At 37.9% G+C, this 22,941-nt stretch overlaps 1 protein-coding gene across 3 annotated transcripts in view; it reads right to left on the bottom strand.

Moving 5' to 3' along the window:
* LOC126298862 (uncharacterized) overlaps window positions 1–22,941 on the bottom strand; it is a 120,417-nt gene that overhangs the window by 42,884 nt on the left and 54,592 nt on the right. For all 3 annotated transcript variants that reach the window (XM_049990371.1, XM_049990372.1, XM_049990373.1), the window contains exons 3-5: window positions 20,714–20,886; window positions 9,785–10,053; window positions 9,499–9,678 (exon numbers count right to left, since the gene is read on the bottom strand). In XM_049990371.1, coding sequence (XP_049846328.1) covers window positions 9,499–9,678; window positions 9,785–10,053; window positions 20,714–20,886 — 622 coding nt within the window. The remainder of the gene's footprint in view (window positions 1–9,498; window positions 9,679–9,784; window positions 10,054–20,713; window positions 20,887–22,941) is intronic.

The raw sequence follows: 22,941 nt of genomic DNA, 5'->3' as shown, positions 1-22,941 counted from the left end.
CTGAGAAGAAATAGAAACTTTTAGGTTTGCTGATGAAGTGTAATTCTGTCTCAAACGACAAAGGACTAGAAAGATTAGATGCACTGAAAAGAGGTTACTAAGATAACAGGAGCAAAAGTAAAGCAATGGTAATGGACTGCAGTTTAATTAAATCAGGCGACACTGAGGGAATCCAATAAGGAAGCGAAACACTAAACTTAGAAGATGAGTTCTGCTATTTGGGCAGCAAAATAGATGACAATAGTTGAAGTAGGCAGTATATACAATGCAGACTGGCAACAACAAGAAAAGTGTTTCTCTAAAAAAGAAATACTGTAACACCTAATATACATACATCAAAAAATGTTTTGCATCACCCTGGTTCCCAGAGCTCCTGAAGATTGATGTTGACTGTGGATATTGAATCACCGACACTGTCCCTTTGACTGTTCAGAAATGTCACTACACCCACCCAAGATGTAAACAACCATGCATGACCAGTACCTACTATATGGAGGGGGTTCAACAGCCAATCAGTTCCAGTGATTCCACCAGGAAGTAGGTACACGGCTCATGTCTGTAGTTCAAGCACACCTAGATGGTCAATACCACAGTTTGATCATGACCGCATGTTTACTTTGTACCAGGAAGGGCTCTCAACAAGAGAAGTGTCCAGGCATTTCAGAGTGAACCAAAGCAATGTTGTTCGGACATGGAGGAGATACAGAGAGACAGGAACTATTGATGACATGCCTTGCTCAGGCTGCCCAAGGGCTACTACTGCAGTGGATGACCGCTACCTACGGATTATGGCTCGGAGGAACCCTGACAGCAACACCACCATGTTGAATAATGCTTTCCATGCACTCACAGGACATCATGTTATGACTCAAACTGTGCACAACAGGCTGCAGGATGTGCAACTTCACTCCTGATGTCCATGGAGAGGTGTATCTTTGCAACCACGACAACCTGTAGTGCGGTACAGATGGGCCCAATAGCATGCCAAATGGACCACTCAGGATTGGCATAGTGTTCTCTTCATCGATGAGTGTCACATATGCCTTTAACAAGACAATAGTCGGAGACATGTTTGGAGGCAACCCAGTCAGGCTGAACACCTTAGACACACTGTCCAGCAAATGCAGGAAGGTGGCGGTTCCCTGCTGTTTTGTGGTGGCATTATGTGGGGCCGAATTATGCAGCTGGTGGTCATGGAAGGTGCAATAATGGCTGTACAATATGTGAATGCTATCCTCCGACTGATAGTGCAATCATATTGGCAGCATGCTGCCGAAGGATTTGTCTTCATGAACGACAATTTGCACCCCCATCAGGCACATCTTGTGAATGACTTCCTTCAGGATAATGGCATCGGTCAACTAGAGAGGCCAGCATGTTCTCTAGACACGAACTCTATCAAACATGGCCGGGATAGATTGAAAAGGGCTGTTTACAGATGAAGTGACCCACCAACCACTCTGCAGGATCTATGCCTAATTGCCATAAGGAGTGGGACAATCTGCACCAATAGTGCCTTGATGAACTTGTGGATAGTATGCCACGATGAATACAGGCATGCATCAATGCAAGAGGACGTGCTACTGGGTATTAGAGGTACTGGTGTGTACAGCAACCTGGACCACCACCTCTGAAGGTCTCGCTGTATGGTGGTACAACATGCAATGAGTGATTTTCACGAGCCATTTGTGCAAAGGAATTTTCATCCTCCCAAATATGAATTTTGCCCAAGTTCATAATGTTATCTCAAGTTAATGTGAATTCATCAGTAAATATCATTGAACAAACTGTACTCTTCACAAGTAGTCCACCGGTACTATAGCCTGGACTTTCTGCAGATGGTATGGATGTAGCTTTTGGTGACAGACAACTCTCCACACATTAGCATGAGATTTGCTCAACAACTTTGACACTTGACAAGAGATGAAGGATAACTACTCTTCCAAGATGTGGCTTTCAAAGGAAACTTTTTGAACGAAGTGCAAATGGCTAACAACGTCTGCTGATACCTAACACTAGACAGAAATGCGGACTAGCTGGTGCAATATTTACAACTCCTACAAAGTGTAAAGTAAATTTCTCAATACCTCACAGTACTACTGTAAATACAGATGACAGGCACAGAAAATATGTATTGTTGTACCTACAAGCTACAAGTCTGGAAAAACTCCAAGCAAAAAGCACAATTTGTAGTTGCAACTTTCTGGATTTTCACAGTCTTCTCTCAATTGCTGCAAACATTGAGTATTTCTGTTGGGTCGGGCATGGTGGTACATGTACCTAGAAACAGGGGTCGTGGGATCAAATCTCAGTCTGACCACCTAGTTTTCAGTCTTCATTTTAACCTGGCCACCACCGCTCACCTCTCAACAATGTGAGGAGTCACCAGGAACATGTGATTTCAATTCCACATTAAACTGTAGGTCCCCTTTCACCAGTTGGTTAACTGAGGTAGGATAGGGACACTCAAGTCACTGAAGTAGCATCCAATGGAAGACTTGCACCAGGCCACTGAGCCACACAAAATTATTATTATTTCTTTCCTTTCTCAGACATTATGTCTGGTTAAAAATGGAAAGTGATGCGGGCCTTGATCAAGCGTGACTTCCGTTTAACTGTGTGGTATATGTTACATTGCATTTAGGAACTTTCGGGTAATTGAACATGTATCAATAATTACAGATTTCTGTAGTTGTACATATATGTTTAGATGTAGCTGTATTGGGTTGATGTACTGGTGGATATTGTGTGGTATGACTCCTGTAGTTGATAGTATAATTTTTATAATGTCAACTTTATCCTGATGCCACATGTCCTTGACTTCCTCAGCTAGTTGGATGTATTTTTCAATGTTTTCTCCTGTTTTCTTCTGTATATTTGTTGTATTGGGTATGGATATTTCGGTTAGTTGTGTTAATTTCTTCTTTTTATTGGTGAGTATGATGTCAGGTTTGTTATGTGATCGTGTTTTATCTGTTATAATGATTCTGCTCCAGTATAATTTGTATTCATCATTCTCCAGTACATTTTGTGGTGCATACTTGTATGTGGGAACGTGTTGTTTTATTAGTTTATGTTGTATGGCAAGTTGTTGATGTATTATTTTTGCTACATTGTCATGTCTTGTGGGGTATTCTGTATTTGCTGGTATTGTACATCTGCTTGTGATGTGATCTACTGTTTCTATTTGTTGCTTTCAAAGTCTGCATTTATCTGTTGTGGTATTGGGATCTTTAATAATATGCTTGCTTTAATATCTGGTGTTTATTGTTTGATCCTGTATTGCAATCATGAATCCTTCTGTCTCACTGTATATATTGCCTTTCCTTAGCCATGTGTTGGATGCATTTTTATCAATGTGTGGCTGTGTTAGATGATACGGGTGCTTGCCATGTAGTGATTTCTTTTTCCAATTTACTTTCTTTGTATCTGTTGATGTTATGTGATCTAAAGGGGTGTAGAAGTGGTTATGAAGTTGCAATGGTGTAGCCGATGTATTTATATGAGTGATTGCTTTGTGTATTTTGCTAGTTTCTGGTCATTCTATAAAGAATTTTCTTAAATTGTCTACCTGTCCATAAGGTAGGTTTTTTGTGTTGATAAATACCCTTCCTCCTTCCTTTCTGTTTAATGTGAATCTTTCTGTTGCTGAATGTATGTGATGTATTCTATATTTGTGGCATTGTGATCGTGTAAGTGTATTGAGTGCTTCTAGGTCTGTGTTACTCCATTTCACTACTCCAAATGAGTAGGTCAATATTGGTATAGCATAGGTATTTATAGCTTTTGTTTTGTTTCTTGCTGTCAATTCTGTTTTCAGTATTTTTGTTAGTCTTTGTCTATATTTTTCTTTTAGTTCTTCTTTAATATTTGTATTATCTATTCCTATTTTTTGTCTGTATCCTAGATATTTATAGGCATCTGTTTTTTCCATCACTTCTATGCAGTCGCGGTCGTTATCCAGTATCTAATCTTCTTGTTTAGTGTGTTTTCCCTTGACTATGGTATTTTTCTTACATTTGTCTGTTCCAAAAGACATATTTATATCATTGCTGAATACTTATGGTATCTTTAGTAATTGGTTGAGTTGTTGATTTGTTGCTGCCAATAGTTTTAGATCATCCATGTATAGCAAATGTGTGATTTTGTGTTGGTATGTTCCAGTAATATTGTATCCATAATTTGTATTATTTAGCATGTTGGATAGTGGGTTCAGATCAAGGCACAACCAGAAAGGACTTATCATCATCATCATCATCATCATCATCATCATCATCATCATCATCATCATCATCATCATCATCATCATTATTATTATTATTATTATCATTATTATTATCATTATTATTATCATTATTATTATTATTATTATCATCATTATTATTATTATTATTTCTGTTGGAAAACCTTTCCACATACAACTGTGCAGTAGTTCTACCACTTTCATCAGTTTTGTTACACACAAGCAGCATATCAATAATTTTGTTACTTGTGTACTGCTTCATTTCATAATGCTGTCAAAAGATTTAGTGCACTGGTACAAAACACAGCTACCCAATTATGACAAGAACAAATGGCTACATGAATGTGCAGCACACATGCAAGAACACTATTCAGCACAGTTTTTTAATCATCCTTACATTCATGGCTAGTAAGCTACATAAATACGAAATACAAGCTGGAGAAATACTGACTCCACAGTTATCTAACTCCACAGTGTGAAAACTATGCATTTCCACTTGAAAAATGATGAGCTTGCACTCACACACTACGTACTAACCATAGTTGATATTCTTATGATACATCTTGTCTTCATATCCTCCGCACTGGATTCAACGGACATTTATTCAATGTTTCCAAGGATACATCTCATAGGCCTAGAATGCGACCTGACATACAGGGTGATTCAACTAGGCTGTTCATCTCAGATATTTCCTGAACCATTAAAAATATCATACTCTGCTTTCACTCAAATGAGTTCTTTTTTCATAGTTATTTTAATTAAGGAGATATCAGTATGGACTTCCTTTTCCAACTGGAAGTATTTATTTATTTAGTCTTGTCCCAATACACCATACAATATAGATATCAGTATGGACTTCCTTTTCCAAATGGAAGTATTTATTTATTTATTTATTTATTTATTTAGTTTTGTCCAACTAAACAATAAAATTTAGTAAAATTGTAACTAATAGAAATAAAACAAACTCAGTTAACATAACCAAATCAACACTTTAAATACCTATTTTATTACACTATTATATATCAGTGTAATGAAAATTACGATTTGTTGACAGAAGCTTTTCTGTCTCATGGAACTTTATTATATTCAAACTGAGATGATGTTCAAGAATTCTGCAACAAACTGGTGTTAAGGATATTGGTCTGTAATTTTGCAGGTCAATTCTCTTGGCCCCGCCCCTTGTACGAGGGCTATCCACAAAGTACATTACGTTTTGGAATTAAAAATAAATAAAGTATTGGAATTTTTTTTAATTATATACAGATGAAAGCCACACTTAAATACTACTTTTCTACATAGTTGCCATTTAAATTAAGGCACTTATCGTAGTGATGGACGAGCTTGGAAATTCCTTCGTCGTAAAATTCGGCCGCCTGCGCCTTCAACTACATGGATACCTCTTCTTGAAGCTGTGCACCGACATCAAAACGCTGCATAGCCAACCACTTCTTCATTGCTGGGAATTAGTGGAAGTCGCTCGGTGCCAGGTACGGCGGATGAGGAAACAACTCCCACTTAAAAGATTCGAGAACTTCACGAGTGGCATTTGCCGTGTGGGCCCGAGCGTTGTCGTGAATCAGTAAGATCTTTGAGTCCAACTTTCCCCTGCGCTTGTTTTGTATTGCTCTTCTGACGTTGTGCCGAGTCTGGCAATACCTTTGAGAGTTTATTGTAGTGCCTCTTTCCATGAAGTCCACAAAAATCACACCTTTTCTGTCCCAAAAGACAGTCACCATCACCTTCCTTGCCGACATTGTCTGCATGCATCTCTTGGGTTTTTGGGCGGAATTTGTGTGCCCCCACTGCATTAACTGCAATTTTGTCTTGCAGTTCACATGCTTAACCCATGTTTCGTCACCAGTAACGATGCGATCGAGTAATGAGTCGCCATCTTTCTCGTAAGCGTCCAAAAATGCTAACGCTGCAGCCATTGGCTGATTTTTGTGAATCTCTGTCAAGATTTTTGGTATCCATCTTGCAGAAAACTTGTGGTAACCAAGCTTTTCGGTAATGATTTCATGCAACAAATTTCGTGAAATTTGTGGAAAACTCATAGAGAGGTCCGTTATTATGAAATTACGGTTTTCACGGACCGCGGCATCGACTTTTTTGACAAGTTCGGCAGTCACTATGCTGGGTCTTCCACTTCGCTCTTCGTCGTGAACATTAGTTTGGCCATTTTCAAATTTTATGACCCATTGATGCACTCCACCTTCGTGATTATGTTGTCCCCATATACTTCACAAAGCTGCCGATAGATTTCTATCAGTGTACAGTTTTTTGCAATCAGAAACCTTATTACAGCATGCACTTCACACTTCGCGGCATTTTCAATTAACGCTGACATTTCAAACTGTCGCAGTAACTCAACGGAGTACAGCACGAACCTCTCACTAGCACGGCAGGATGCCGACTGAGCGGCGGAATGCCATGACACCAAGATGGCCACGCTAGCCCCTCCCCTAACGGACACAAACGAAAACATAATGTACTTTGTGGATAGCCCTCGTATATAAGTCACCTGCACTTTTTCCCAGTTGCCTTCATGTCTGATCCAGAGACTGGGAAAAACCTAGGTGATCACTTTTCAACCTTTGCAGCTATTATTCTCCTTACTTCAAGGCAAGCTATGAAGACATCCTGTAATGATACACCCTGTCTCATTCAGGGCTACATCTACTTGTTTTGCACGGAACTATAGTAAATTCCACTGCCAGTATCATAGTTCTAAAAAGAAACATATTCAATGGTGTGTCACTCTTCCAAATCTGATTAGTAGTTTCAGACAAACTGCAATATTTACAACTTAGGATTTGTCCATTTTGAACATGAAACCAACTGCTGTCATGTGTAAATGTGTATTGTTGTTTGGGCCACTGTAGCTTGACACAGCTAAGAGAATCTGCTTAAAAATACACAATATTTGGAAAAAAATTAGTTTAAAGCTGACACTAATCACATTTAGATGCATGATGTTGGACCGACGCATCAACTGGAAGGCAAAGGACATGACATGTAAGTATGAGACACCAGCTAATTATAGTGACAGTCTGCTTGTTTTTGCCAAAGCCTTGAAAGCAAGGTGCACATCAAAAATTGCATCAATTTGTAAAAAGGGAATTCGGATATAAAACTTGTTAAATAACAACTTCATGTCATGAGTTTAAAGTCAAAATAAACACTTAAATTGGAAAACAACAGTATCAGCAAAAAAAAAAAAAAAAAAAAAGGGGGGGGGGGGGGGGGAATGCCGAGGAATGTGGCCATAAACAGTTCCTCAAAATTCAGTTTATGTCATCAAGTATTTCACGTGGCCACTGTCTACAGCACTACACGTTTTCAGTCACCCATAAAGGACTCCTGGACGGACAAGAGAGTCCATGAATATCACTGCACTTACTGTATTTAACATCATGATGTGTTAAATCCTCTTGGATTGTCCAGAGGCGTCAAATAACGGCAGACATATAGGTCAAATGATAATGCCTTCATGTCTGATCCAGAGACTGGGAAAAACCTAGGTGATCACTTTCCTAGCCACAAGCACATAAGTGAGCTGGGCACCACTTGTGCCACATACACCTGCATATTTCAAGAGGCATGTCCTCTACATTCACACTCCAGTACCTGTGACATTCAACCTGCCTCAGCCAGTGCAGATTCTCAGCATCCCAATAATGCAGATTTCATAATTCAGCTTTCCATGATTTGTAAGGGTAGTTTCGCTGATAAAGAGATTTCTTTGAAGAAAGAATATGTTGTCCTGATGTTGCATCAGAACTGAGTGAAAGAATTCCATAGGTATTCAACAATCCCACTGATTAATCTGCTGGTGAAGTGACCCATGATGTGGATGGAAGCTGTACGTGCCAAAGTTGCCAACATTGCTGGGCCGATCGATTCCAGGAACACGCACAATTTCTCTGCAGTTACCATGTGGATTAAGAGCAACAGCTACGAAATCGTCTATTTCATGCAGTCCACTCATCGCAGGCTTACTGCTTGCCCTCTGTGTGGTATTCCAGCATCTCTCAAATAAATTTTTTTGTACATTTGTTGAACTGTCATTCTTGTTGGTCACCGCATATTAACAACTTTGCTGTTCTCTTTGTGTTCCTTCTCTATTCCCTGTAGAGAAGTGGTATATGTAGTTTCTTCACATTTGTGAAAGACGTTTATTTTTTTCAAACTAACCAGCACTTGATACATGTGAATGTTAGACAGAATGAAAGCTACAGCTGCTCTGTGCCCCTTTTATGCTGGTATTGTGGCAGTGCAACACTTTGTGTCCTCCTAATCCGAAGTGACTTATTTCCCTACTTGGGTATGCAATCATGAACCTCCAAATAAGAATGCAATCCGTTTCATGTTTAAAATAGATAAATCATAAGACATAAATGCTGTAATTATTCTGAAACTAGTAACTGGATTTTGAAGAATGAAATGGCATAGAATTTGTCTCTTTTTGAACTATGATACAGCAAAGTTGATATCAAAATCTCTGTAATTAATATTGCTATAAAAAGAAACGAAATGTCATTTAGTGAGAACTACCTCACAATTAATCTGGATGAAAACAGAACTGCAATATCTTAAATGGCTCTGAAAATATTTGATGGTAACAGCTTAGCTAAACCATCCTGTAAATCTGTGATGCATGTTTTGCAATATCTATAATATGTCAAATTGAGCTAATTGTAATTTGTAGAAAGTTTTGATTAAGGAAATTTCGATATTTATCAGACAGAACATCATTTCATTCTGTCTTGTATATACCTGGAACATTTGATTTTTGTTGTCTATGATAAAAAAGTTATTGCCTTCCCTGTTTAAGTCCTAATACTAATCATCCTGATGCCATCATTACAACAATTTATACCATGGTTCTGGTTTGCTGGACACAGTACATCCATAAGGAACTCACATTAAAAGATAACAAAGAAAATTATTTCATGGATAGAACAAGCACTATTAGCTGAGTAATGCTATCAGATTAACAGTACTATAATGAGTATAAACTATATGAAAGTTCTATTCTGCCACTAAATTTTGACTTGACTTGACACACACACACACACACACACACACACACACACACAGAGAGAGAGAGAGAGAGAGAGAGAGAGAGAGAATTCTGAATTTCATTTCCCTTATTATTAAGATACCATTCAGGACCATTTATATGTTCTTATTACTAAACAAATAATTAATTAAAGATTGATAATTTCTCACAAATAACACACAAAGCAACTTACATCATGTGCACAACATTGTTTGGGTAATATGAAGGATCAAGGAAGACTGAAACCTTTGTCACATATTTTGAGATCTCTGGATCCTCTCTTGGGCCCCTTATATATAACATCCATTTGTATGGAGCACTAACTTGGTACTGTCTTTCAGGGCACCACTGAGAAACATTTCCAACAACAAACCTGTAGAAAATGCTCAGATTCAGGTAACAGTAAGCAAATTTTCATTGAGTGACACAATTTTTTCCTTCACTTAATGACAAGCCATGTCTCCACAAGAGAAACTTGCCTTTGAAGCTTCTTAAATCTTCTCCCCCTTATGTGACACTCTGACTTCTGGTGAAGTTCTCTGGCAATCTTGTTGTTGTTTTTAGTCAAAGCTGACTTTACTTCTGTTTCCAGAACTCTGTTGTTGTTGTTTCCACATGAACTATCATCTTTTATACAAGGAATCTGTTCAGGCTGAATTCCTGTAGAAATGCTTTTATTTTTCACATTTTGTTTTTCTGTTCTTTTACGGGTATTAATAAAATGATAGGCCCCCGCACCAAAAATAAACTGAAAAATAAGAAATTACAATTAACAATGCGTGACACTTAGGCTCATCAAACAAATGCCATGGCATCTCTAAATAACCTGAAAGAAATGACACTACAGCAACAAAACACGTAGCAAATTATGTGAGAGCTAAAATGTTTTAGGGAAGGTGGCATTCAGATTCCATGGTGTGCAGTTACAACACAAACAGGAGGAGGAGGGTGGACCAAATGGATAGAATTTACACAAGAGCTCAAAGATGGTTATAATGTAAACAGAAGCAATACCAGGAACAGAAGGGGTGAAATTCACAAAACAAAGCAAAGAGGAATATGTTTCTCTCTAGACGAAATAGTAGTGATTAACCATAGATTGGAAAACTATGAAGAATATTGGAGAAAGGACCAATAAATTAAAAGGAATGCCAGAGAAATTGAATGGATGACATAACTGACAGGAAAACATTCAGTAAAGGAGAAAAAAATAACCCATAGCAATACTGAAGCTGATGGAAAATTTGAAAATTTCAGTATTCTGTTTCGTTTGAAGCAAAGCACAGAAGACTAACAAAATTACAACAAATCACTGCATTAGAGTGCAAAGTACATTGTTGTCATTCGTAAGCCATTTTTACATGCTCAGCTAATAGCATAGTTGTTATTATTAATATTATTATTATTCCATTTAACAGCATTATTAATTCAGTATTACTACAACAGCACTGTAAGATACAAAAAATCTAGCAAATGTAAGAACTATGTATACCTCATGTCCCTACTAAACATTGCCACCCATATTTTCTGTGATGCTTAGTAAGATATTTGCAATTTTGTTTTTTTAATCGGTCAAAAAGAAGCAGGATACATAAAATTCACACTGGTACAATTACAAAGTTGGATGACTGTGTGGTTAGTAGTGACACCCCCGTCGGCATTTCAGTTTTTTTCCTAAAATCTACAAATACACAGACACTGTTTTTAATGATGAGTAGCTTAGCCTGTTAGAATGTGGTTTAATGTGCAACACACAGCACTATCACTAATCAACAAAAAATTCTTGATACCTTATAAAGTTACAGTCTTAGACAGAGCCAAATATATGGTTGTGTAGCATAATGAAGTACCTATTAGGGCAAAACAGATGACTGATACTAGTTGTAAAAGTCGAGATACAAGATAGTTGAAATATAAAAAGGAAAATGCTATTTTGAGTGGTATAAATAGTAAACTGGAGGATAATCTGGCATTAACTGTGAGGGCTAATAAGAGCAAAAGAGTGGTGACAATGTAGGAACAACAGTATACAAGTGAGGCTTAGCAATTTATACTGGAAACGAGATCACTGGAATGTAGAACAGATCCTATAACTAAATATGTTGAGCAACTTATGAGTGTGCTAAATGATTCTGATCCTTTCCTAGTGAATTGGAAAAAATGTCACTTTTACTGATGAATCCTAGTGCTCTTATGCTTAGAGCTACCTTAAAAATCCACAAACTAAATTTATCTTTGTGGCCAATTGTTAATGCACGTAATGGATCAGGATATGGGACTGACAAAATATTGTAAAAATATTTGAATCAACACTACTTACAAACCCCTAAATTATAATACTAAAAATAGAGATCACCTTACCACAATCCTAAATTAAATTAACAGTGCGCATGGAATCTATATTGTACCTCTTGAAATTAAGAATATGTACACTAGTGTCACCAAGGATGAGTTTTTTAACTTAGTTGCTATGAATCTTCGCATACATAGTGGCAGATCAAATAAGGAAATTGTGATGCACTGCAATTACTTGAGTTAGTTCTTAATTACAATTACTTCTGATTTGATAACTGGTATTACTGGCAGTGTCACAACACAACTATACCAGTTTGTCTAATTTTAATTGCCTGCACAGAACACACATAAGTGACAGGGCTTTCATAAAGCCAGTGGCACCACTGAGTGAAATAACAGACCTAACAACATCAACTGACATAGCTAGTTTGAATAAAGGTTAATAGGAGGATCAAACGACGACTATAGAAACGAGACATACAAGGTTATTACAGGAATGAGGAAATGTTTAAATAATTCAACCCACACAAATATACTCATTGTGAACATCCCACATCGTCATGATTTACCACGCTGATCGTATGTGAACCACAAAATTAATGTTGCAAACGAGTGTATCACTGAAATATGCACTAACTTTAAGAATGTTGATATTGTAGATATAAACAGATTGGAGAAAAAGTCCCATACAGTCCATGGACTTCATTTAAATATGCCAGGAAAGAAACTACTAGCCGAGAAAATTTGTACTTGCATTTAGAAGAAGAGTGAAGAAAAAAGTATAAGTGGCAAACAAATGGAGATTAAGAAGTGTTTTAGATGAGTTACAAGCTGTGCCATTGGCCAAACACAAATTACAAAGTGGTTTAAACTGATTAGGTGAGAAACAAACAATCAAGTCGTCAGCCAAATGAAAATTATGAAATGGTTTCAACCGAAGAGGACAGATGTGGATGAAGCAAAATTTATACATGCTCCAGAAGTTAACTCACCTGCTGATTGCCACCAGCATACAGAAGCCACACACAAGAAATATACCAAAATTTTTTTATGGTAAGTGCTGTATTAGAAATGCCATTAGATAAAGAATCAGAAACCATTTCAACTAAAGTTACTAAATACCCAGATTTTGTTATACTACACCATAATATTCAGTCACTCACAAATAAAATTTCCATGTTGGAAGCACTACTCCAGTATGCACTAAATGTAAACATAATCTGCCTTACTGAACATTGGCTACGAAATCACGAAGTAAAATTAACCTCAATCTCAGGATATAGATTAGCAAGTCATTTTAGCTGAGAGTTTTCCAAACATGGTGGCCTGCTATCTTTGTGAAAGAACAAATAAAGTTTTGTGGTGTCAGTAAAAGTTATATCAACTCAACTGAAAAAGACTTTGAACTTTCCATTACTAAACTGTCAGAGCTTAATTTCATAGTTATTAATATATATAGAGCACCAAGTGGAAACCTGCCAGTCTTCATGAATAAACTAGAGGTTCTGCTGAACAGAATCAGTATACTAAATATGAAGATAGTGCTTTGTGGGGATTTCAATATTTATTTTTCAAAAGACAGCAGCACCAGAGATGCTTTGATAAATATGACCAACACATTCAATATGATCCCCGCAATACACAGCCCAACAAGATTAACAGAATGCACAAATTCCATTATTGACCAAATATTCATGTCAGAAATAAAATTACAGAGTCACAAGCAGAGTACTGAGCATAGGTTATAGTGTTCATGAGGCACATCTGCTGTGTATAGAAATACCAACAGGTAATAGCAGTTCCGCTCTTATTGGCAAAGGAAAACTGGGAAAGCACTGCCACTAAGAACAATGTTGATAGCATGTACATGAGTTTTCAGAGCATCTTTCTTCACTATTTTAATCTAGTATTTTCAAAAGTTGTAAAAACAGTAAAACATAACAATAATAAGTAATGGGTAACTAAAAGCATAAAAATTTCCAGTGAGAGAAACAGATTTCTGCAGTAATGTTGTAAGAAATATAGAGTAACCCAAGAATTTGCAGATTATTCAAAAGCCTACAAAAGAATCTATGGTAGAGTAGTCAAAGAAGCAAAAATTATGTGGAATGACAATTTGATAAGAAACTCATCTAACAAAATGAGATCCATGTGGAGAGTTATAAAGAAAGAAACTTGTTGTTCAGCGCCAAAGAAAAAGAATGTATCATTAACACTAGAAGGCTCAAAAGTCACAGACCCAAATTTAGTTGTGGAAAAATTCAATGAATACTTCACTTCACTAGCTGAAGACCTCATTCAAGTACACTGTCAAGGACCAGTCTCAAATTTCTCCAGCAAGTCAGTGATCTCAACTGCTTTTATGTATGTTTATGATACAAGGCCCAATGAAATTATAAGTAAAATTAAATCATTGAGCAATAAAATGTCATGTGGTCTTGATGCAGTACCTGATTTTATATCAAAAGCGTGTGATCACCACATACCAAACCCATTGGCAAAAACTTTCCATCTCTCTTTAAAAAATGGTGTATTTCCAGATGTTTTTAAAACAGCAAAAGTTTCACCACTTCTTCTGAAAAAATATCAAACTACCGACCCATGTCACAGTTAAGTTCCTTCTGAAAAATTCTAGAAAAATTCATAAATAAATATGCACCACTTGCAGTCCAACAACATGGTTTTAGAAAGTCTAAATCTACACAGAGAGCAATTTTTGAATTCTTGGACTGCATTTTAAAATCACTTGATCAACATAAATTAACTGCAGGTATTTTTCTAGATCTATTGAAAGCCTTTGATGTCCTGTACCATAACGTTCTGCTCAAAAAATTAGAAAGACAAGGAGTAAGAGATGTAGCACATAGCTGGTTGTGTTCATACCTAAAAAAACTGCAGGCAGAAAGTATAACTTCAGTATGAATTGAACAAAATGAATAAAACAAGAAACAACTTTCTTTCTTGTGAATTACCAATAAAATATGTTGTACCATAGGGCTCAATCTTAGGTCCACTACTCTTCTTGATTTATGTGGACGACTTAGTTGAATATGCGAGTCCCACAAAAACTATTCTGTTTGCCGATGACACCAGTGTATTGCTGACAGGATCCAGTCCAGAAACTTTGCAGTCCACAGCAGAAAGTTCTAAGAAAAGACTTTCTGAGTGGTTCCCAAAAAAACAAACTCATTATAAATACTGAAAAAACTGTGTCTGTCGATTTTCATTTAATTCCTCCAACTAATCAAATGTCTATTCAAGCACAATTAAAAAATGATCCCCTAGAAAATGTGTCACAAAATTTTTGGGTCTATGGATTCAGCAAGACAAAGTGGGACACACATATAAATAACTTCTCTAGAAAACTATCGTCTGCTTGCTATGGCTTAAGAATTTTAAAGGCTACATCAAGCAAAACAACAGTGCTGCAGGCATACTATGCACAGTTCCATTCACTAGTCCGATATGGGATCGTTTTCTGGGGATGCTCAACCCACAGTGTAAAGGTTTTTAGAATGAAAAAAAAAAGAGCTCTAACAATAATTTGTGGCCTTAAAAAGATGGAGTCCTGTAAATCCCATTTTACTGAGCTTGGTGTTCTAAATGTTCCAAGTTTATTCATTTATGAAACTACCTTGTTTACTAGGGACTACCTCCTGAAAACAGGCAAACTGCTACAGAACAAAACTGTATACAACTATAGTACCAGAGGGAAATCAAATATACATCAAAAATATCACAGAACAACCACCTATCAGACAAGCACAATTAACATTGGTGTAATACTACACAATAAGATACCAGAGGAAATAAAAAATGCTACTCATCCAATATTTAAAGCTAAACTAAAGGCATTTCTAATAAAGCACTGTTTCTATTCCATCAGAAAATTTCTGAATACATAACAAAATTATAGGTACCTATTTTTAATTTGCCTACTACTTCATTAATACTATGTATTATTGTAACTTATCTTTGACCTGTCCAATATCAATTGTACAATTTGTGCTGTACGATAAAACTGGACCAATAAAAAATCAAATAAAATCAAAACACATAGCAGGTAGGTTATCTGTTCCTCTGTGGTTCATGGCATTTTGCTATTCCCCATTTGTGGTCATCAATGTGCATGTTGCAATACAGAATTGATATGATAGTGATCATTTTAAGTTTCCTTTTGATGTTTCCACTATGTAGATTTTATATTTTACAATGTTTTTCCAGTAAAAGAATACTGTGCTACGTGTACTTTTAAAGTTGCAGCCCAATTTTTGCTTTCTATTTAGTATATTGTTTTTAAGTTAATTCTGAACTATTTACACAACTGATTTGTACTACTTCATGTTTCAAGCATAAAAAAAGTGCTCACACATTTGCTGTATATATAGTAGTTCTTATTTTTGTTAAGTGTATTTTTGGATGTAAGTTCTGTCTGGTTTTCTGAAGTGGCTGTCTTTCAGCCTCTGTTTTTTAAAGTTTTTCTTGGTTTTTAATATGTGATTCCATGTTCAACCCCTTTAAGCCTTTTTAAAGTAGTAGATTTTTTACCGATATTTGGTAATCGGTTCACTCTTGTCTCCAGAACGAAATTTTCACTCTGCAGTGGAGTAAGCACTGATCTGATACTTCCTGGCATATTAAAACTGTGTGCCAGACAGACTCGAACTCGGGATCTTTGCCTTTTGCATGCAAGTACTCCACAGACTGAGTTACCAAAGCATGACTCATAATCTGTCATGAGTCATGCTTCGGTAGCTCAGTCAGCAGGCAAAGGTCTCAAGTTTGAGTCTCAGACTGACATACCATTTTAATCTACCAGGAAGTTTCAGTTTGCTCTCGTATTTTAATTTTTACTTCCTTGCACAAACATGGTGTACTAATTCACACCTATTGGCTTTGTGGAGGACCTTCATGTTTGTGTCTCAATCCAGGATTGATGTGTGTGCCAAGAGCAGTTTTATTTCGTGTGTAGATGTACTCTGTATTGGACCTACGGGTAGAAGGTTTAGAATGTGTTTCACATTGTTTCTGACAGTTGCAACCTGTGACACTATTTATGTCTGAGTGCAGGTACTCATTTTTTTCACATGAAATGTTTCTGTGTTGTGTCTTAATCTATTGGCACGAGGCCAGGCAATAAGTAACTCACATGACTGCCCCATCAATCCACGGCCAGCTCATCTGCTGCATGTGCGAGTAGCGCCACCACCAAGCTGACTTAAGAAGCTGCCGCAATAATGCCAGCACAATCGCATAGCAGAGTTCACTCAACGTATTCAAATCCTACTAGTTAGCCTCTCCTCTCTGTTGCTCAACTTTTGTGACGAATGGCTATTCTAACAAGGATATAGATCGAGCACTGCGCTCTAGGCAGAGAATAAGGAGTAACGACGAACAACAGTGGTCCAAGGGCAAAGTTTTTCTTCTGTTCATTAGTAAGGTCACAGACCGCATTGGGAAAGTTATAGGCAAGTATGGGGTGGAAACTATTTTCAGACCCACAAGGAAAATAAAAGAATTTTTAAGGTCAGCAAAAGATGCACGACACCCTTTGGCTACACCGGGGGTATATAAAATTCCTTGTAGTTGTGGACTGGTTTACATCGGTACCACAAAGAGAAGTGTGAACACCCGTCTTGTTGAACATAAGAGGAATTGCCGCCTGGGTCACACGGATAAATCGGCCGTAGCGGAACATGTTTACCAAGAAGGTGATCATGAAATAAAATTCAGCGAGATGAGCGTCATATCAAAAACCTTGCATTATTATGCACGCTTGTATCGAGAGGCTATCAAGATTGATAAACATCGTAATAATTTTAACAGGAAAGACGAAGGTGTTAAACTGGATAAAATTTGGATGTCAGCATTGCACCGCAAGAGTGACGATCGATTACTTCCAATCGAGAATGTTGGCGTTACCAGAGACAATCTCATAGCCGACGCCACGTGATCAACAGTGGCGCCCTCTGTACTGCCTATATAATCAGCGCTTCCTCGAGTTCTCTCCGCAGTTCGCCGCTTTACCTCTGAGGATGTCTCCCGCATTCGGAGACGAAACGTCAGAAGAGAGTTTTATACTTCGACCACGGCCTATCAGCCCGGAAGTTTTAAGTGAAGATCTGATTGTAGGTGGTTATTTTGCTCTCCCGCTTAACTTACCTGTCCAGCAGGATGTTGTCTTATTACACACAGACAATGGTCAGCCATATGTGGTTGGGCTACATTTGCTTCAGAAGGAAATTCTTCCATCTCCTCTATCAAGGACTTTGAGCCATTGCATGCACTGAGCAGCTTGCACATGAGTCAGTATGAACACTCAAATAGAACAACTGACTTCTCAATGTCTGCCATTCATGGAACATCCAGGCTGCTCCGCTACAGAAATTTTTTGATTGGTCCAAGCCCAGTGCCCCTCATCAATGTCTGCCTTTAGACTTTCCAGGACCATACTGGAATTCTTGTTGGCTTGTTGCAGTAGATGCCTTTAGCAGGTTTCCATTTGTGGTGCTCACGCGTGGACACCAGCATAGGATAATGCTTTAGTTGCTGCATCCTCCACAGTGGATGGGCCATTCTGTGCAACACTAGAAGTTTAAATAATTGGTGTTTTTCAGAGTTTTTGGCAGACACAAGCACTGGGAACAAAGAGTTATTCCCAAAGTCTTAGGCCACTCTTTATATGTCTTATAGGGTCCCATAGGGCTGCAGAAGTACCGCTGGAATCAGCTTCATTTGCGTGGGCTGCACGATCCTGCTGCAGGTTTTTCATTTGTACATTCGATTCCCAGGAGGACACTACAGCCTCAGTCACCTTCGCCTCCCCCAGGCACGTGTGCTGGACAGGGAGCCATTTGGCTGTCGACGCAGTGCTATTGTCGACAGCACACAGCTGGCTGCCTGAGCTGCCTTCCAGCGGGCCAACATGGATCCTCCAGTTGCTGTTCTGCCTTCACTGATGGAAGAGATGTTCTTTCCCTGGGTCAGGTGAGCACTATATGGCTGGTCTTTCCACTGATACTTCTGGCATTTGCATGACAAAAGTTGGGGGTGCGGACAGGAGCTTGTCATCAGCTGAAATTTTGGTTCCTGCTCCCCACTGTTACCTGTGCCCAGACTTCCCTCATCCCCTCGTCATCTCCAGCAAAGTGGTAATAACTCATGTGGCTGCCTTACTAGTTGAAGACACCACATCGATGCCAGCACTGTCGCATAGCAGAGTTGACTAGGTGCACTTGAAAGCTACTAATTAGCCTCACCTTTCTATTATTATTATCTACAACCAAACTTGCTTGTGACAAGGAATTGTTGGAATGCAACTGAACTAGCTGAATTCAAGTTAAATAAATCAGAGTTACACACATTGTATGTGTGTTCTCATTATTTTGCTCTGTCTCAGCATCCATCTATTCCTCGGCATCCACACTTCAACTGACCCAATACTCTGTGTTATGGTGTTTCTGTACCAAATGCAACTTTTAATTTAGTTTTACATAAAGATCTTTCAATTTTGTCAGATGATAGGCACTGGTATATCATGCTCTACTTTAATTTCCATAGCTTCAGTAATTTCAACCGACGACCTGCGCTTCACAGTTATTCAATATGACTAACTTCATATGTTGTTTTATTTTTGTTTTGCATACTTCCACTGTGTATCTTTTTAGGTCACTTCATAACTATCTTTGTGCTATGGCACCAAATTTTCTTTCCTTTCTAAAAATTAATGGATCTAAAGATGACCTAAAAAAGGATTGAAACTGATTATCCAATAAATAACAAGATGACCTAGATGGTGTTTGCCTTTCTATACATTGGAAGTGGACATGGTGCACTGTGGGCTTTGTCTCCAATTATGTAATTTTCCACCTTGGTAAGTGAAATACTGTAGATGCTACTGTTTTCTTGATGTAAGAAATTTCTGTTACACTTTCATGGTTGTATAACGTAAGTCATTTCAGTTAGACATCTATCTGTATGTTTCTCCTGAAGCTCTAATGCCACACTTCCTATCTTGTTAGCATATTATACTGGAATTAAAGCCATGATGCAGTTAAACTCCAATTGAATATTCTTCCATTCCTTTGCATTCCAGAAGACTGGTGCCACTGACTCTACCACCAGTATTATGTTGTATAGACTCTTTATGGACCTCAATGGCAGAACTATTCAGTTCAGTGCCATGTGCACATAGAAACGAAGTTATATAGTACTTTGTTCATCAGTTTCTATAATGATAAATACATTTTAAACAGGATGAAACATTTCCTGGGTATTTATTTTCAAATGGTTCTTCCCACCGCCAAACATCCCACCCAGAACATTAGATGGATAAAGAAGAATATTGGTTTTAAGAACAACCAGGTGGAGTTATGCTCTGACCAAGCAGATCCCCATCCCCCTTAACTGAGTAAACTTAGTATGCATTGCTCATCACTGCACAAAAAAATGTCTGTATAAAATTTGGAACATATATTCACTTTAACACAGTCACAATTACTGTTTGTTTTACATCACTCTTTATGTAGCATTTTCTTAATGGCAAGTTCCAATGGCACAGATTCCACATTTGAATATCATTAACAATCCTTCATCTGCTTTTCCTTTTATATTTTCCTTGTGTCACATCAGATCCTCTCTTTGTAGATTTCATTTGTTTTGGTAATTAATTTCCCTATTTCCATACTTTGAGACTGACACACATATAGCACTATGCCTCTAATGAGATGCAGCTGAGACTTTGGGTGTCGTGTATAGAAATTGATACTTTACATTCCCAATATCCATCATTATTTTAGTCTGTCTAGGGTCAGTAGGGTCAGATTTAAATTTTCAGATACATAAGACATGCCATTAGCCACATTCATTATGCAGCATGGATTATTCGGGCGGGGGGGGGGGGGGGGGGTGTTCATGATTTTAAATGTTTTTAAGGAATGTATATTATGCAGAATCAGGGTGTTGCTTCAGTTGACATGTAAATGACAATGAAACAACAACTTCACATCTGCACTGGACAGTCCACCAGATCTGTGACTTACTTATTTAAAGGCTACATACTTACAACCATTGAATACACTGATAGATCTATAGCAGTGTCTTAATAAAATTACCTTGTCATCCCCAACTCCTCTCAATAGCAGCTGGCAGCGAATAATGTTAAGGTACTTTTTCACAAGTGTTATACTGCATTCATGGCGTATTATCTGTTTCTCTAGTTCATCTAACTGTTTGTCAAACTCTCTTTGAAAAATAGTATTGGCCTTCAACTGCCGTTCTTCCTTACCTGAAAAATTTGCATTTGAATTAGATGTAAAAAAAAAATATTATAATTTCTTCCATGACGTAAAATACAGGTATGGCAGCAAGAAGCAATAGAATTAACCACAATATAAACAGAAGTGAACAACACACTCTATGCATCAATACTCTAGTAGAAATTAACTGAGATTGTGGGAACATGTGAGACCATGCCATTTACTAGAAACAAGCAAAGGAATTGCAATTTACATTTAGGAGAAAATAATTAGCTATTTGTTCCACAATGGAAACTAAGGTTATTGATAACCCAGATTTCATTAAATTTGTCCAAAATTTGCTTTTATTAGCACACTTCTAATTCCCGAATGAATATCAAAATGTGTGGTGGTGGTTGTGGTGGTGGTGGTTAGTGTTTAACGTCCCGTCGACAACGAGGTCATTAGAGACGGAGCGCAAGCTCGGGTAAGGGAAGGATTGGGAAGGAAATCGGCCGTGCCCTTTCAAAGGAACCATCCCGGCATTTGCCTGAAGAGATTTAGGGAAATCACGGAAAACCTAAATCAGGATGGCCGGAGATGGGATTGAACCGTCGTCCTCCCGAATGCGAGTCCAGTGTGATAACCACTGTGCCACCTCGCTCGGTAATATCAAAATGTAAGGTGTTTTGAAACTTGCTGGTGGTCTGGCACATCCTCCAGCAATGTTACAGGAACTGATCATAAAATGTTTTCAGGAAAAATACTGTTACAGAAACAGGGGATATACCAATTGTATTCTTATTTCATACAGGTGCACCTATCTATGATCAATCTATTGACATACTTTAGTGAGTGTATATTATTGGCACTTTGCCTTTGGGCAGTGTGCATTCCAAATTCTAACATTCAATTGTTGGGCCAAACAAAGCCCTCTGTGAACTATATACAAGTGACCAGGTCATTGACTTTCCTGGTGGTCGCCAATCCACCTGTGGAAAATATTTTTGGACTTTAGGTGTATTCAGATTTTGGTTTTTCCATTCAGTACACTGTTAATAGTATTGAGCTTTCAGTGGTGGTGAAGAGATTGAGACTTCACGTTTGCTAAATCATTATTTGAGCCTGCTTCAGGGACAGCCATAAATTTTCACACATGTTCCACAGTGCCCTGCTTTGTTATAACTCACCAAATTCTGCTGGTCCTTCAGTATAAAGTGAAACTGGAATCAGAAGCTTGGAACAAGTGCAAGTGTTTCCACCTATTCCCTTTAGTCAATGGGCCTCTTTCTTAGTGATCATATGTAAGATAGGTGACACTTTATGACTATATGAGGACTTTAAACTTCCTGTCAATGCCCAAGAATAAATCAATTTTAATCCCTTGCTCCAGCCTGATCAATTCTTTTCCACATTAGCTGGCAGCTACTTCTTTTTAAAAATTAACCTGGCGGAGGCATATTTCCAGCTTCCATTAGCCAAGGAATGGAGGAAAATCTTGGTATTTAATACACCTTTTGGACAAGTATAAAAGGTTGCCATTAGTGATCGTGAGCGCTCCTGCTATTTTCCAACGGTCTTTAGAACAGTTGACAGCAAATATTTCTCAATAAGTAAACTACCTTTACAACATCCTGGTCACGGGTCATACAACCAAGGAACATCCATGCAACTTGCATCTGATTTTTGTGGCGCTCTCTGAAAAGGGCCTTATGAGCAATTTTCCTAATTTTTCATTTCTTCAATGTTCTCTCACTTACCTAGAATATGTCCTTAGTAAAGAAATGTTACAACCCACACAGGACGCTGTCAAGGCAATAAAAAAAATTGAGGATCCCAATCTGTGAATAACCTCCAGGTGTTTCATTTAAAGTTTACTTATTAGGCCCTTTTATCCCTCGGGCTGCTTCAATTGTCTATCCTTGGAATCAGTTATGTCACAATGCCGTTCCCTTTCAATGGTCTATGGTCAGCCAGCAAACACTTCAAGCTTTGAAAACTTGTTTACAGTCATCTCCTTGTTTAACAGTTTATCTTTCAGTTGCATCAGTTTCGGCACCAGATGCCTCCCATCATGGCAGTGATGCCCTTCTTTCCTAGATGGT

The sequence above is a fragment of the Schistocerca gregaria genome, chromosome X (genome assembly GCF_023897955.1).
Source record: "Schistocerca gregaria isolate iqSchGreg1 chromosome X, iqSchGreg1.2, whole genome shotgun sequence".
Taxonomy (NCBI): domain Eukaryota; kingdom Metazoa; phylum Arthropoda; class Insecta; order Orthoptera; family Acrididae; genus Schistocerca; species Schistocerca gregaria.
Note: the sequence above shows the minus strand (reverse complement) of the source record. Positions and strands in the feature narration are given on the sequence as shown.